Below are 18,511 nucleotides of genomic sequence, written 5' to 3'. Positions count from 1 at the left end.
AATATTAGAAGAATCCATGGCTAAAAGCTTCTGAAACTGATGAAAGTCATTAATCTCCAGTTCCAAGAAGGTCAACAAAATCTCAGGATAAACACAAAGAGGTCCATATCTAAACAGATAAACAAACTGTGGAAAGCTAATAAAAATGGGAAAGAAAAGAAAAATAAACAATACAAAAAAAGTGACTCATGATGTACAGGGGAAAAGCAAGACTAACAATTACGTTTTTATTCAGAAAATATGAAGTACAGTAAGTGGCAGAAAGGCATTGAGTTATTGCAAGGAAAATAAAACTGTCCATCAAGAATTCTATACCCAAAAAACCTATCTTTTAAAAATGATGATGAAATAACACATTTCCAGATAAAGAAAGACTGCTAGCACACTTGCCTTACAAGAAACAGGAAAGAAAGTCCTTCAAACTGAAAGGAAATATAACTCTATATAATAGCTCACATTCATAGAAGAAAATGAAGAATGTTAGAAATGCTAACAACAGGGTAAACAGAGAAGACAGAATGAACATTTACTTGTTTAATTTCATTGAATAGCATAAGATTTTGATAGTAGATTATGGTTAAGATGGCACTATTAAGACAATAACAAACAGAGATAAAAGATATATGACAATAACACTACAAAGGAAGAACAAGAAAATGGAGATATACTGAAGCAAAGAAACTGTATTTATGTGAAGTTAGTTATGCTAATGGGATGAAATTTCTGTAGCAACCATAAAGAAAATAAACAGATTGTTTAATGATTAAAACCCAATATCCATCTCTAGGATCTCCATAAGAGACATGTTTCATGTTCAAAGACACAAGTAAGTTGTAAATAAAAGGATGAAAAAAGATGTCATATATCAAACAAACAGAAAAGAGCTTGAGGTATGTTATTTTGAAGCAAAGAAGTCTTTAAGAAAAAGATGTTTTATATTAGAAAAGGACATTTCATAATAATAAAAGGTCTATGGGAAGATGTAACAAAATAAAATATATTCTATGCACATGGAGTGTATTTTTGGAAGAGGACATCAAGTAAACTTGTTGTCTCTCACAATTTTTATTGAATATTATACTGGATAGTCAAGGTAAGTATTAAAAGTGTCTGTTCACAAAAGACATGATCCTGTATGTAGAAAATCTTAATGAATCTAAAAAAACAAAACACTGAAACTACAGAATGAATGAAAATATTTTATAATTTTTGAGGAATAAATGAATTATATTTTTAACATATTGGTAAGAAGGAATCTAGAACAAAATTAAGGAAACAACCCCCCATTTATAAAAAAATAAAAATGAAAACATATAGAAATAAATTCAATAAAAGCAATAAAGACATATACTGAAAATAATAAAAATTGCTAAAAGAAACTAAAGAATATCTAAGTAAATGCAGATACAACCTATACTCACAGAATGGAAAATGCAATATATGGAGGAAGGCAATTTTCTCCATATTGAAGTACTGATTGATTATATTCTCCATCAAAATTCCAGTAAGCTTTTATGTAAAGACTTTATCTATGTAAAGACTTTATCTTATGTAAAGCTTTTATCTATAAAATTTTATGTTCTCACTTTTATGTAGAATTAAAACAGTGAACCTACAGAAATACAGAGTACAAAGATGGCTGCCAAATTCTAAGGGTGGGGGTAAAGTGGGGAAGTATTGATCAAAGAGAACAAACTTCTAGTTTAACATAAAAAGGGTCTAGGGACCTAATGTACAGTACGGTGACTATAGTTAACCATATTGTATTACACAGTTGAGAGCTGCTAAGGGAGTAATTTTTAAATATTACCACAACAATAAATTTTAAAAGGTGAGGTGATGGAGGTTAATCATTTCAAAATATATGTGTTTCAAAGGACTTTGTTGTACACCTTAAACGTACGTATCTTATATGTCAACTAGATCTCAATAAAGCTTTTTAAAAAATTTATTCAATGCAATCCCTATCAAGCTACCAATGGTATTTTTCACGGAGCTAGAACAAATAATTTCACAATTTGTATGGAAATACAAAAAACCTTGAACAGCCAAAGCAATCTTGAGAAAGAAGAATGGAACTGGAGGAATCAACCTGCCTGCCTTAAGGCTCTACTACAAATCCACAGTCATCGAGACAGTATGGTACTGGCACAAAGACAGAAATATAGATCAATGGAACAAAATAGAAAGCCCAGAGATAAACCCACACACCTATGGACACCTTATCTTTGACAAAGGAGCAAGAATATACAATGGAGAAAAGACAATCTCTTTAACAAGTGGTGCTGGGAAATCTGGTCAACCACTTGTAAAAGAATGAAACCGGAACACTTTCTAACACCATACACAAAAATAAATTCAAAATGGATTAAAGATGTAAACGTAAGACCAGAAACTATAAAACTCTTAGAGAAGAACATAGGCAAAACACTCTCCGACATAAATCACAGCAGGATCCTCTATGACCCACCTCCCAGAATATTGGAAATAAAAGCAAAAAATAAACAAATCGGACCTAATTAAAATTAAAAGCTTCTGCACAAGAAAAGAAACTATAAGCAAGGTGAAAAGACAGCCTTCAGAATGGCAGAAAACAATAGCAAATGAAGCAACTGACAAACAACTAATCTCAAAAATATACGAGCAACTCCTGCAGCTCAATTCCAGAAAAATAAACGACCCAATCAAAAAATGGGCCAAAGAACTAAATAGACATTTCTCCAAAGAAGACATACAGATGGTTAACAAACACATGAAAAGATGCTCAACATCACTCATCATCAGAGAAATACAAATCAAAACCACAATGACGTACCATCTTACGCCAGTCAGAATGGCTGTGATTCAAAAGTCTACAAGCAATAAATGCTGGAGAGGATGTGGAGAAAAGGGAACCCTTTTACACTGTTGGTGGGAATGCAAACTAGTATAGCCACTACGGAGAACAGTGTGGAGATTCCTTCAAAAACTGGAAACAGAACTGCCATACAACCCAGCAATCCCACTGCTGGGCATACACACCGAGGAAACCAGAACGGAAAGAGACACGTGTACCCCAATGTTCATCACAGCACTGTTTACAATAGCCAGGACATGGAAGCAACCTAGATGTCCATCAGCAGACAAATGGATAAGAAAGCTGTGGTATATATACACAATGGAGTATTACCCAGCCATTAAAAAGAATACATTTGAATCAGTTCTAATGAGGAGGTTGAAACTGGAGCCGATTATAGAGTGAAGTAAGCCAGAAAGAAATACACTAATACAGTATACTAACACATATATATGGAATTTAGAAAGATGGTAACGATAACCCTATATGCAAGATAGCAAAAGAGACACAGATGTATAGAACAGTCTTTTGGACTCAGTGGGAGAGGGGGGAAATGATTTGGGAGAATAGCATTGAAACATGTATAATATCATATAAGGAATGAATCGCCAGTCCAGGTTTGATGAAGGATACAGGATGTTTGGGGCTGGTGCACTGGGATGACCCAGAGAGATGGTATGGGGAGGGAGTTGGGAGGGGGATTCAGGATTGGGAACACGTGTACACCTGTGGCGGATGCATGTTGATGTATGGCAAAACCGATACAATATCGTAAAGTAATTAGCCTCTAATTAAAATAAATAAATTAAAAAAAATTTCAAAACTGAGATCAATACAGGTGGTATGGGTGTAAGAAAAGATTTTAGAAAGATGATAACGATAACCCTGTATGGGAGACAGCAAAAGAGACACAGATATATAGAACAGTCTTTTGGACTCTGGGGGTGGGGGGAGGGGGATGATTTGGGAGAATGGCATTGAAACATGTATAATATCATATAAGAAATGAATTGCCAGTCCAGGTTCAATGCAGGATACAGGAAGCTTGGGCTGGTGCACTGGGATGAGTCAGAGGGATGGTATGGGGAGGGAGAAGGGGGGGCGCGTTCAGGATTGGGAACACGTGTACACCCGTGGCAGATTCATGTTGATGTATGGCAAAACCAACACAATATTGTAAAGTAATTAGCCTCTAATTAAAATAAATAAATTTAATTTTTTAAAAAAGAAAAGATTAAAAAATCCAAAAAATAAAACTTTGCATTTATAGTAATTCAAGTCCCAAGAAAAGCACTAAAGCAACTCAGCTGAAGAACAGCCTTCCACCAATGGTGCTTCTAAAAAATACACCTATATCCAAAAAGTGTACTTATACCCTTATATATACCATATACAAAAATTAACTTAAAAATAGTTCATATAAATTAATTTAAATGATTAAACCTCTAGAATATAAGGCGTAAGAATGGGTTAGGCAAAATGTTCACAGATATGACATCAAAAGCATGACCAAAGAAGAAAAATGGATAAATTATTGCACTGAATATGAAAACTTTTGCTCTTCAAAAGGTACCATGAAGAAAGAAAATAAAGTCACAGGCTGGGGAAAATTATGGAAATCATTTATGTGATAACACACCAGAATTAAGAATACAAAAAGTACTTTTATAAAATCCTTCTTGATAATTGTTAGAATAAAAAGATCAGTAAGGATAGAAAAGACTTAACCAACCATCAACCAACTCTGACCTAACAGGCATAAAAACAAAAGCATGATACATACTGTTTTCCTACTGTATCACAATAGAACATACTGTGGTACATAAAACAAATCTTATTAAACTTAACACTTAAATCATACAAAGTATATGCTCTGACTAAAATGATTTTAAATTAGGATAAAATAATAGGAAGTTTTGAGATATTTGCAAATATACACAAAATTTCTACATCTAAATAATCCATGGTTCAAAAAAATAAGCCCAAAGGGAAATTAGAAAGTATTTTGAACTAAATGAAAATGGAAACAGCACACTCCACATCTAGGGAAAACAGGTATAGCACTGCTAAGAAAGAAAATTGTAGGAGTAAAAAAGCTCCAATACTTTGGCCACCTTATGCTAAGAGCAGAGTCATTGGAAAAGACCTTGATGCTGGGAATGAATCAAAGCAGGAGGAGAAGGGGGTGACAGAAGATGAGATGGTTGGATGGCATCATCAACTCAATGAACACTGACTCTTTGTGACCCCATGCACTGTAACCCACCAGGTCCCTCTGTCCATGGGATTTTTCAGGCAAGATTACTGGAGTAGGTTGCTATTTCCTTCTCCAGGGGATCTTCCCAACCCAGGGATTGAACCCAGGTCTCTTTACCATATGAGCTACCAGGGAAGCCCAATGGACATGAGTTTGAGCAAACTCCGAGAAATTGAATGACAAGCAAGCCTGGTGTGCTGCAGTCCATGGGGTCGCAAACAGTTGAACACAACAAACTGACTGACAACAAAGAATTATAGCACAAAGAAAAGCAAGGATTAAACCAACGATCTCCGTTTCCACCTTGAGAAACTAAGGACAAAGGAAGGAAACCTAAAGAAAGTAGAAGAAAGAAAATAATAATAAAAAGAGCAGTCCTCAAGTGAAACAGAAAACAAAAACAGTGAAGAACCAAAATCTCGTTCTCTTAAGAAAAAATAAATATAACTGATTAGTTCTAGACAGAAGATACATGAGATGACAGAGGAATATATTTCAGACAAAAAAACAGGATAAAACCACAGAAGAACAAAGAGAAGCAGAGACAGGCAATCTACCTATGCGTTCAGAGTGATAATTGTAAAGATGATGAAAGGTACTGAGAGAAGAATGGATGCATGGAGCAAGAAACGAGGCATTTTTAACAAAGAATTAGAAAATATAAAGAATAAACAAAAGAATACAATAACTGAAATGAAAAATATAACAGGAGTAATCAACAGAAGACTACATGAGGCAGAAGAACGTATCAGATGGAAGACAGAGTAGTGAAAATCACTGCCACAAAATAGGAAAAAAAATGATATAAAATGAGGAAGTTTAGGAGAATTCTGGGAAATCATCAAGCAGATTAATATTTACATTATAGGAGTCCCAGAAAGAGAGGAGAGAGGTGGAGGAAGAACTTGAAGAGCTGGAAACTTTCCTAACCAAGGAAAGAAAATAGTCACCCAAATTCCCACACAGGATTAATCCACAGAGGAACACACCTAGACACACTGTAACCAATTAACAAAAGTTAATGGGATTCCTTTCCAATCCCACCACATACACAACACAACCTTCTCTGGATGAAGAGTGGCCTTTGGTGTGGTTGGGGTTGGTTCGTTTCACTTGCCCTAAGATCTCTTCCATTCCACGTTACCAAGATGGTGGAAATTATTTTCAACGCTTGATTTAGATATTTTGAGTATCTCAGCTATCTCCTGAACAGTGTAACATTGATTGTTTTCAAATAAAGTCTCCATTTGACTACCATTGACTTCAACTGCTCTATCCGACCTTGGAGCATTTCCTGCAAGAAATCCCCAGCATGAAACTTTGCAAACCTCTTTTGACATCTTTGATTAGTCACAGCACCTTCTCTACACAGTGCACAAATCTTCTGCCACTTCAACGGCAGAAAGTGAAGAGGAACTAAAGAGTCTCTTGATGAGGGTGAATGAGGAGAATGAAAAAGCTGGCTTAAAACTCAACATTTAAAAAGTGAAAATCAAAAAAAAAAAAAAAAGTGAAAATCATAATGTCTGGTCCCATCACCTCATGGCAAATATATGGGGGTAAAGTAGAAACAGTGACAGATTTTATTTTCTTGGCCTCCATAATCACTGCGGACAGTGACTACAGCTACAAAATTAAAAGATGCTTGCCTCTTGGAAGAAAAGCTAAGACAAACCTAGACAGTGTATTAATCAACAGCGAATATTCATTGGAACTTCTGATGCTGAGGCTCCAATACTTCAGCCACCTGATGGGACGAGCTGACTTATTAGAAAAGACCCTGACGCATGGAAAGATTGAGGGCAGGAGGAGAAGGGGCCAACAGAGGATGAGATGGTTGAATGGCATCACCGACTCAATGGATATGAATTTGAGTAAACTCTGGGGGATAGTGAAGGATAGGAAAGCCTGGCATGTTGCAGTTCATGGGGCTACAAAGATCTGGACATGACTTAGCGAATGAACAACATGGCAAAAAAATCAGGAAAAAAAAATAGATTTACATTCATGTACAGTGAGTGCCCTCCACACAAACCTGCAAGTTGTGAAATTTCAAAGATGAGAATGTGTGTTTGCATGTCCAATTTATGTAAAGTAGTTCATATGTCCGGCATACATTGTCATGTGTGTGCATCCTCTACAAGTGGTTGTTCTTTTCTGTACTTTACTGTGTAACACTGTATAGAGTAGAGTAGTATAGGATCTTTATGTAAGTCCAAGGTGTCTATAAGTAAGCATAAGAGCAGCGGTGATATAAGTGGTACTGCTAAGAAGTGCCAGGAATTGGAAGCTCAGAGAAAAAACAAAGAAGAGAAAGAAGTAACTCAAAGACTGAAGAGATCCATGATGCTGGAAATGGCAAGGGGATTTTATTTGAGGAAGTGTTATTTGTTTGTAGGCACAGGACTTTAACGTAGACCAGTACACGAAGCTTTCAGCAACAAGCTTCAGAATGCAATCCAGTGGTACTGTGTCATCTATGGTAAGAAAAATAGAGCTACTACCCACACATCATGGGATCATTTTTCCCCCCCAAGAGAGTACACAGAACTGAATCCCGCAAGAAACCAGAAACTGTGCAATCATTGTCAGGTGTGAGTGAAACTGCACCTTGCTCTCTCTTATTGCTGACAATCCTTCAGCTCTACCATCTCCCACTCTTGCTCCCTCCTACAGTTGGCACCTCTTCTTGCTTATTCACTCAATGCCAACTCCTGTATGTCAGCAGCTGTAATACTGTACTTTTTATAATACTGTAAAGATTAAAAATATTTGTTTTTTTGTGTATTACTCGTGTATAAAAGTATTATAAAACCATTACACTATGGTACTGTATTATATGGGCTTCCCCGGAAGCTCAGCTGGTAAATTCACCTGCAATGCAGGAGACCTGGGTTTGATCCCTGAGCTGGGAAGACCCTCTGGAGGAGGGCATGGCAACCACTCCAGTATTCTTGCCTGGAGAATCCCCATGGACAGAGGAATCTGGTGGGCTACAGTCCATGGGGTTGCAAAGATGTTGTACATGACTGAGCGACTAAGTACACTACAGTACTATATAGCTGATTGTGTTAGTTGGGGGTTCGGGATAACTTTGTTGGACTTATCAACACATTGGACTTAAAAATTTGCTCTCAGGACAGAACTCATGCTTGTGTAGGGGACTTAAAGCATGTGCGATTTTTTTGTGTGTGTGTGTGTGTGTGTGTGTGTGTGTGTGTGTGTATATGAGTCACTTGCTGTGTACCAGAAACATGATGCTGTAAATCATTTGTACTTTAAAAAATAAATCTGAATTTATAGTGATAAAAACATTCAAATGAAGAAAAGTAATACCTCATGATTATGTGGGTTTTAACCCAAGAACTTACGGTTAACATATGAGAAATCAACCAAATTAACTCACCACATTAATAGTCTTAAAAAAGAAAAACCACAAAATGATCTCAAAAGATGGAGAAAAGTACTTGACAAAAATCAGCATTTATTCCTAATGAAGTCTCAGAAAATCAGGACAGGACATGAAACTTCCTGAACTCAACAAAGTTAATCTATGAAAAACTTACAGTTCAGTCTTAGGGATGAAAGACCTTAATTTTCTTAGTGAAAGAAATCAGAAGGAGATAAGAACGAGAATCAGGAGTACAATATGTAAATTCTATTTCTATAAAATTTTAGAAAATGTAAACAAATCAGTTAGCTGATTAATGATTGCTTAAGGATGGGGAAGGTGAAGAGTGGTAGGAAGGGAGGAATTACAAAGTGTTATGAGAAATCTTTTCAGGATATGGACATACTTTGCCTGTCACTTTTACAGGGGTGTGTGTGTATGTGCCAAAACATCAAATTATGCACTTAAATGTACAATTTATTTTATGTTAATTATATTTATGTATGTATGTACATGCTCAGTCGCTCACTCATGTGCGACTCTCTGTGACCCTTCGGAGTGTAGCCTGCCACTCTCCTCTATCCATAGGATTTTTCAGGCAAGAATACTACAGGGAGTTGTTGATTCCTTCTCCTGGAGATCTTCCTACTTTAGTGATCGAACCCACGTCTCCTGTGCCTCTTGCATTGCAGACAGATCCTTTAACCACTGATCCGCTTGGGGAAGTCCAAAAAGACTGCACAGCAGGTAGGAATACAAGGAAATTCTTGCATTTTCGAAAATTAATTTGTTGATAATTTATTATGAAGTGAAGTTCGCTCAGTCGTGTCTGACTCTGCAACCCCATGGACTATACACTTCATGAAATTCTCCAGGCCAGAATATTGGAGTGGGTAGACTTTCCCTTCTCCAGGGTATCTTCCCAACCCAGGCCTTCCACATTGCAGGCAGATTCTTCCTGGCCACCAGGAAAGCCCAGTATATGGAAGGAAGAGCATGTGATTCTCCATTGAGAGAATCCACACTCAAAGTAAAAGCCTTGGTTATATTTCAAGAGTTTTATATTTTGAATGACATCAAAATGATTTAAAAGTAAATTATCAAAGTTACAATTTTTCCTTAAAAAAAAAAAAAATTCCCCCTACTTTCTCTGTTTAAGTTTTAAAATTAACTGGCCCATCACAAGTTTCAAATGTGTCTAAAAAAAGTCTTATTATCTGTATCTGTGTCTTATCTATGTAAACATCACACCTAATTAACAGAAAACAACAAGCATATGTATTTGATTCATTAATTCTCTATGAAATACACTCATGTAATTAATATTTTAAAAGTTCACAGGTTTTAAAGAAAGACACTTGCAATAGAGCATGACAAAAATACTTCAGGAGTATTTTGCTCCTACTTTCATGTATATAGTTGAAGGTAAAGAAGAATGATATTACAGAGATGCTGCATTATTTGCAGAGGTGTCCTTTCCTGTACACATTTCTCCCATAACAATTTTTAAAACACTGCTGGTTAATTTGATCATATAATAAGATGTGTACAATGGGGCATTAAGCATGGAATTTAATTCTTTCAAAAATGAAGATAATGAAATCATATTAAGGCCACATTAACTTACGGATATGTTATTAATTAAAATGAAATTAGTACAAACGCAAGTACAAAGGAAGTCTCTAACAGTATATATTCTGAATCTGGAAGAACGTGTCGATGACAGCTGTGGTACAATTTTGACCACAGTTAGTAGCATGACATTTATTTAGCTTTCATATACAATGGTGCTTTCTAGCTAACAAAACAAGTAATTAAAGAGTTTATGTTTTTATAATTGAGTAGGACTACAAAGAAGCTACAAATTAAGTTAAAAATCTTCTAAATGATTTTTAAAATCCCTTACCGGTATCTATGAACAAATATACCCTTAAAAATAGAGTTCATCATATTTTCGATTTCATCCTGATTTTCTTGTAGCTGAAATGAGAAATAAATATAAATTAAAATACTAATAATTTTATTTGAAATAAAGAGTTCCAATCATTTTAAATTCATGATTATTCTCATTCTGTGTAATTTTCAATCCTTTTTCTTAAGTATTGTGCAACAGATGTCTTAAATTACCAGGATCCTTTCATTTTTTTCTACAGCTTTACTACATTGGCTTAGAACCTCTTTCTGTCTCTCTCAACATGTATTAATGGAGAAGGAAATGGCAACCCACTCCAGTGTTCTTGCCTGGAGAATCCCAGGGACGGGGGAGCCTGGTAGGCTGCCATCTATGGGGTCACACAGAATCAGACACGACTGAAGTGACTTAGAAGCAGCAACATGTATTACACAATGACTAAAAAATAGTGGTATGGTTTAAGTGTGACCAGATGCCTATCACAAAATATTATTTGCTTTGGGAATAGGCCTCAACTTATATACCTCTCCTGTCCAAACCAGGTCCCCTGCTTGGTTTTACTTTTCTCAGTAACAGATAATTCTTGATTATTACATTTGCCATTGTACGGGAACGTTCCTATTTCACCTAAACTACCCATTAGCCTCAAAGTAAGTGTAGGTCAAACTCCCAATAAAGGAGGAATACAAGGCAGCAAGCATCTCAGCCATTAGTGATGAAATGCAGCAACAAAATGAATACTATAGAAAAGAGATGAAGAAATTTCAGGCATTACTACTCACTGAAGTTAAAATCTGAGTTCAAATATTACTCAAAAGGAATAAAACCAGTGATACAAAAAGTACATTCAATACTATGACAATAAAATACCTTCAGATATCCTCTTTTGCTATATGCTTTATTTTCAGTTTTACTGAAATAAGTTTGGGAGAATAATTATTGAAACTTAGTTTAAATTTACTTTTGCTACCTTTATTATACAAAAACTTAATAATTTATATAAAAGGTATACAGTTTGGTTAGCAGGACTTACTAAAGAACAATTCCAAAACTTACAATTATTTCTAGTATGGAATGTGCTGTGAGTTGTATTGTGTTCCTCAAAACTTCATATACAGAAGTCTTAACTCCTAGACCTCAAACCTTATTTGGAAATACGGTTGTAGCAGATGTAATTAGTTAACTTGGAGTCATAATGGAGTAGGATGGACCTCAAATCTAATTGACTGCTGTCTCCTTTTTATAAGGAGAAACTTAGAGACACATACAGTGAGAAGACCATGTGAAGATTAGAGTTACCCTTTACTTTCTTTTTTTGTTTTTTTTTTGAAAAATTAATATTTAATAACAATGTAAAAATCATTTTATGTATATCCTTTACTTTCTAGCCTACACAACTGTGAGACAATAAATTTCTGTCCGAAAGAAAAATCAGTTTGTGGTATCTGCTGTAGCAGCCTTAGCCCTCCAATACATCATAGACTATGATTTAATCAATCATAAGTTTGTTCCCTCTTATTGCCAGTTATAACCCAGTATTTGTTGACAGCGATGTGTTTATAGCACTGAGATACTTTTCTTTTTTCAAGGTAAAACAGAGATTAATACTGTACATCTAAAATTTTATTTCTGATTGGATGAAAAAATGTTGCCTATAAAAATCTAGTTTAAAATCATTTTCAACCCATATATGAAACCTTCACTATAAAATTGGGGCCAATCTTTTTTTTTTTTTTTAATTCACAGAAATGTCTCATACACCACAAATACACAGTCTTTGGCTTTCTTGTGGAATGCAACTTTGCTGGCCCCTACTTTTGATGTTAGTATTTACTGTGCTTTCTGGTTTCATAGCTTGATAATCTCTCTGAGTTATCTAACTCTCAGACTACCTTCTTTCTAAACAGGGTTGTTTTGTGATACTCTTCTGCCATCACACTGCACTCAGATAACCACTGGCTGGAATCAAATGCCAGATTCATTTGAAAACTTTGAGATCAAACAATGTACCTTTAAAAGACAAATTGAAGAATCTCAGTTACTGTGAAACTTACCTCTTTACGTTTTTGAAGTAGTAACTCCAACCTTTCATTGGCTCTCTTCCCAATCATTTTATTTCTCTCAGCTTCATATTGTCTCTGTGTATTATCCTGATGAATACTGAGGTTTAAGGCAACATTCACCAGAGCAGTCATGAGCTTCATGGCTAAGAAATAAAGGAAGATTATAGTATTCACCTGTGAATCAGAACTTCAAAAGTTTACAATTTTGTAACAGAAATGGATGATGGAAGGAAACTAGTCAACTTCTATGTTTGATAATCTAGGCATAATTAAAATAAAAAGAAAAATTGTTTTATGGAAATAAAATCATTTTAGTCTGCAAAAATTTTCTCTGTCTCAGTGTCCCTATAAGCTTGGCTTATTAATATTCCTATGAAAACCAGACTCATCCTGGGAGTTCTCTAGTGGTGCAGGGGCTAGGAATTGGCACTTTCACTGCCATGGCCTTGAATTCAATTCCTGGTTGGGGAACTAAGATCCTATAAGCTGCATGGTGCAGACACAAAGAACTAACAATAACAAAAAATAATCCCAAACCCAAACACCACCCCTACCCCCGCAACTGACTCATTCTAATTATTACCATGAAGAACTTAAACAGTATCTTCAACAACTCCTTTCCCTCACCTTCACACATACACAAATCTAAGTGTGTGCGTGTGTGCTCTCACTTCAGTCGTGTCCAGCTCTTTGCAACCCTACGGACTGTAGCCCACCAGGCTCCTCTGTCCACGGGATTCTTCAGGCAAGAATACTAACCAAGCCTTTCAGACCTCACTTCTGGCTACCAGTTCTGTGCATACAATTGCTTCCTTAATATCTGTGCTTAGATGCCTCAAAGGTGTCTCAGCTGTGTACAATCAATTTATGACTTTTATTACCATAGATGGTTCTTTCCCTGTGATCCTCACCTCAGTGAATGGCGTAACTTTTGATTCCTGAAAAATGGACTGAACCTATGAAACACATTAAATTCATCAAAAACATATTTTGTGAATTTCTGATTGATCTATTTTCCCCACAGTGTTCATGTACTTTTAAACATTCACCTGTGTTCATAAATCTATTTAAATATTTTCAAACTTCTGTTTCAAATCCTCTGAGGAACAGGTATGACACAATACTTAAATCTTTTGTCTATTCCTATTCAGTTTCATCATTTAGATGCTGAGAGTATAGGGAAATCTGTTAAAGGAACGGAAGAACTTGTGATGGAAAAATAATCTCCCCTTTTTTCCCTTTAGTTTACTTATCTGCAATGAATGCTCAGTTACTACTGAGTGTTTTGGAAGAACCAATACAAATATATAAATAATTAAATGAGCCTGCATTTCTTTTAAAACTTCCAAAATTTCCTTTAATTACACATAAACATATATACATAATGTTCTATCTATACCTTTCTATTCATACACACACACACACACACACACACACGTGTTATTCTGAAACTCTATCTACGTTTTGGATACTATCAATTGATACTGCCCTCAAACCAAAATATTAACACAAAAATCCTAAAAAAAAAAAATGCATTTAAGTTAGTGAGCTCTTTGAAATACATTTAAATGTTTCTTTTTTCTTGAGATACAACATCTAAATATAATATATTGAGAAATCTTGTGTTTCAAAATATAGGCTAGTGATTTGACAGCATTTTACACATTGTCAGTAGAATACCTCTGAAAGCTAAAAGTACTTTTAAAATTAACCTGTATAAAAAAGAATAGCTCAAAGACAGAATTGATCAGGGGCATTCAAACTGCCTAAGTCAAGAATAACTTTTCTTTTAGGGATAATATTTTAAGGGAGTTTGTCCTAAGCATACAAAGTCATACCCAAATGGAGCTTAATTCTGTTTATACTTCTAGACTTCTAAAATAAAATGACTTGAAGATCAAGGAGTTGGAAAGCATTTAAATTTCCACCAACTCTGTCTGGAATTAATCAGTGGAAGCTGAGACATTAATGCTCTTGAACTTAACCGTGTTTTGTTGTGTTATATCGCCTTGCGAACCCAGATCCCAAACTCCCGAACTGGCAGTTGTGTAATGACCCTTCTCATACTCTAGGTATATATCAACAGCAAAATATATCAACATACTAAAACAGAAGAAATGTAAAATAATCAGTATATTTTCAGAAATATATTAGATATGATAATGCAGTATTTAATGTGTATGAGTATGTAAAATTTCAACTTCACTGAAATTTTCACCTTAAATACCAAAATACAAGCAAATACAGCTAGTGAAGAAGACTCCTAACTTAACAATATAGGTACAATAATGGGGACTGTGATAGGGATGGAGTCCCCTGAAAAAAGACTCATTCCTGCATAAAGTGAGCATGAATTACAATTTACCGGTATTATTAAAAGAATTTTATAAAATAATAATCCTACAGGAATTCAACCTGGTCTATGATATGGACTTTGAAAGTATCTTCTCTTTGCTTACCAAAGTGAATACTTCATTTAGCATTCACATTTTAAAGGTTAGCTATGGAATGACAAACTTGTTCTATTGCTGTACTACTAAAAGTGTGCTATGCAAATATGTGCAGAATACAAATGGCTTGTTACCAGTTCAGTAAAGTATAAATTTGTTCATACATGATCTGGTTTGGCCTCTTGTGCTTCTGTTAAAGTCATAACAAGAACATGCTCTGGAGAGCTGCTGATTCCAGAAGAGAGAAATTTTGAGCACTTTTAATCGAAATTGCAGCTTGGAGTCAAAACACACTTGCAGCCTAGAGTCTAGCCAGCTAATCCCTATTTAGTCCACAGAGACTTCCAAGAAAAATTATAAATTTATTAGCGAGAAAAATAAACGTTTCTCGTTGTAAAAAAAAAAGTATAAATTTGAAAGTTTTTAGAAATTTTTATAACAATCTGACAGAAAATCTTATATATATTGAGTCTATTAACAAAATGACATTAAGAATATAATGTAAAAATTAGTCTTTTGCCACAAAAAATACTTATTTAGTGCTTCCCACTCATCTGCCAATCCGGAATAAGCACTGTTCTGAGTATTAGAAGCTGAAAAGTAAATGAGACAGTATCTGCGTCCATAAATTTACTGTCTAGTGAGGAGAAGGCAAAGTATCAATAGATAATATAAAATAAAAACTATATCAGTTAAATAAAAATAAAATATGGTTAGAAAGAAAAATAAAGTATGGTAAAAAGGACAGAACACAATTGCACTCGTTTCATGTGCCAGCAAGGTAATGTGCAAAATTCTTTGACTATGCCAAAGCCTTTGACTGTGTGGATCATAATCAACTGTGGAAAATTCTGAAAGAGATAGGAATACCAGACCACCTGACCTGCCTCTTGAGAAACCTATTTGCAGGTCAGGAAGCAACAGTTAGAACTGTACATGGAACAACAGACTGGTTCCAAATAGGGAAAGGAGTACGTCAAGACTATATTGTCACCATGCTTATTTAACTTATATGCAGAGTACATCATGAGAAATGCTGGGCTGGATGAAGCACATGCTGGAATCAAGACTGCCAGGAGAAATATCAATAAACTCAGGCATGCAGATGACACCAGCCTTATGGCAGAAAGTGAAGAACTAAAGAGCCTCTTGATGAAAGTGAAAGAGGGGAGTGAAAAAGTTTGCTTAAAGCTCAACAGTCAGAAAACAAAGATCGTGGCATTTGGTCCCATCACTTCACAGCAAATAGATGGAGAAACCGTGGAAAAGGTTGCAGACTTTATATTTTTGGGCTTGAAAATCACTGCAGATGGTGACTGCAGCCAGGAAATTAAAAGACACTTACTCCTTGGAAGGAAAGTTATGACCAACCTAGACAGCATATTAAAAAGCAGAGACATTACTTTGCCAACAAAGGTCCATCTAGTCAAGGCTATGGTTTTTACAGTAGTCATGTATGGATGTGAGAGGTGGACTATAAAGAAAGCTGAGCACCAAAGAATTGATGCTTTTGAACTGTGGTGTCGGAGAAGACTCTTGAGAGTCTCTTGGACTGCAAGGAGATCCAACCAGTCCATCCTAAAGGAGAGCAGTCCTGGGTGTTCATTGGAAGGACTGATGCTGAAGCTGAAACTCCAATACTTTGACCACCTGATGCAAAGAGCTGACTCATTGGGAAAGACCCTGATGCTGGGAAAGATTGAAGGCATGAGGAGAAGGGGATGACAGAGGATGAGATGGTTGGATGGCTTCACCGACTCAATGGATCTGAGTTTGAGTAAACTCCAGGAGTTGGTGATGGACGGGGAGGTCTGGTGTGCTGCAGTCCATGGGGTCACAAAGAGCTGGACACGACTGAGTGACTGAACTGAAATGCAGCTTCAACAGTACGTAAACCAAGAAATTACAGAAAAAGAGCTGGATTCAGAAAAGGTAAAGGAACCAGAGATCAAATTGCCAACATTCGTTGCATCATAGAAAAACCAAGGGAATTTCAGAAAAACATCTACTTCATTGACTACACTAAAGCCTTTGACTGTGTGGATCAGAACAAACTGGAAAATTCTTAAAGAGATGTGAATACCAAACCACCTTACTTGCCTCCTGAGAAACCTGTATGCAGGTCAAGAAGCAACAGTTAGAACTGGACTAATTAGATTAGATTAGAATCGACAACTGTGAACTGACCAGTTCAAAATTGGTAAAGGAATACGTCAAGGCTATATATTATCACCCTGCTTATTTAACTTGTAAACTAAGTATATTGTGCAGATTGCCAGGAGAAATATCAATAACCTCAGATATGTAGATAACACCATACTAATGGCAGAAAGTGAAGAGGAACTAAAGAGCCTCTTGATGAATTTGAAGGAGAGTGAAAAAGCTGGCTTAAAACTCAACATTCAAAAAACAAAGATCATGGCATCCGGTCCCATCACTTCATGGCAAACAGATGGGGAAGAATGGAATGGAAAAATAGTGACAGACTATTTTCTTGGGCTCCAAAATCACTGTGGACAGTGACTGCAGCCATGAAATTAAAAGACACTTGCTCCTTGGAAGAAAAGGTATGACAAACCTGGACAGTATATTAAAAAGCAGACACATCACTTTCGACTAAGGTATGTGTAGTCAAAGCTACGGTTTTTCCAGCAGTCATGTATAGATAGTCATGTATAGAGAGCTGGACCATAAAGAAGGCTGAGTGCCAAAGAATTGATGCTTTCAAACTTTGGTGCTAGAGAAGATTCTTGAGAGAACCTTGGATAACAAGGAGTTCAAACCAGTCAATCCTAAAGGAAATCAATCCTGGATATTCACTGGAAAGATGAATGCTGAAGCTCCAATACTTTGGCCACCTGACGTGAAGAGCCAATTCACTGGAAAAGACCCTGATCCTGGGAAAGACTGATGGTAGGAGGAGAAGGGGGCAACAGAGGATGAGATGGTTGGATGATATCATCAATTCAATGAACATAAGTTTGAGCAAACTCCTGGAGACAGGAAAGGACAGGGAAGCCTAGTGTGCTGCAGTTCATGGGGTCACAAAGAGTTGGACATGAATGAGCAACTGAAAAACAACAAGAAAGGACAGAGAGCAAACAGGCTGGTTAGGCTTCATCGAAGGGCTCACAATTAAGCATAAACTGAGGCGATGAACATGATTCTGTAACAGAATTGTGTCCCAGGGAGAAGGAATAAAAAGTGCAAAGGTTATGAGGTAAACTGTTCATAAAAAGAGCAACATTTGTTCTCTCTTATCCAATTAAAGTTTCTTTTCTAGAAAAAAAAAAAAAAGAGCAACATATTTAGTGTGGCTGAAGCACAGAAATAGGCAAGAGACAGGCTGAGGAGGAAGTGAAAAGGCCAGGTTGCAAGAGTTTTACTAGGAACTAGTTAGAACACACGGAGAAGGCAATGGCACCCCACTCCAATACTCTTGCCTGGAAAATCCCATGGATGGAGGAGCCTGGTAGGCTGCAGTCCATGGGGTCGCTGAGGGTCGGACACGACTGAGCGACTTCACTTTCACTTTCATGCATTGGAGAAGGAAATGGCAACCCACTTCAGTGTTCTTGCCTGGAGAATCCCAGGGACGGGGG

At 36.2% G+C, this 18,511-nt stretch overlaps 1 protein-coding gene across 1 annotated transcript in view; it reads right to left on the bottom strand.

The window, feature by feature from the left end:
- Positions 1 to 18,511, bottom strand: part of STAG1 (stromal antigen 1) — a 374,182-nt gene that overhangs the window by 154,042 nt on the left and 201,629 nt on the right. Inside the window, exons 8-9 of the mRNA XM_010858254.1 lie at positions 12,451 to 12,602; positions 10,391 to 10,464 (exon numbers count right to left, since the gene is read on the bottom strand). Coding sequence (XP_010856556.1) covers positions 10,391 to 10,464; positions 12,451 to 12,602 — 226 coding nt within the window. The remainder of the gene's footprint in view (positions 1 to 10,390; positions 10,465 to 12,450; positions 12,603 to 18,511) is intronic.

Source organism: Bison bison, unplaced genomic scaffold, assembly GCF_000754665.1.
Source record: "Bison bison bison isolate TAMUID 2011002044 unplaced genomic scaffold, Bison_UMD1.0 scf7180017864384, whole genome shotgun sequence".
NCBI classification, from domain to species: domain Eukaryota; kingdom Metazoa; phylum Chordata; class Mammalia; order Artiodactyla; family Bovidae; genus Bison; species Bison bison.
The sequence above is the reverse complement of the archived record's forward strand: the minus strand, read 5'-3'. Positions and strand labels throughout refer to the sequence as shown.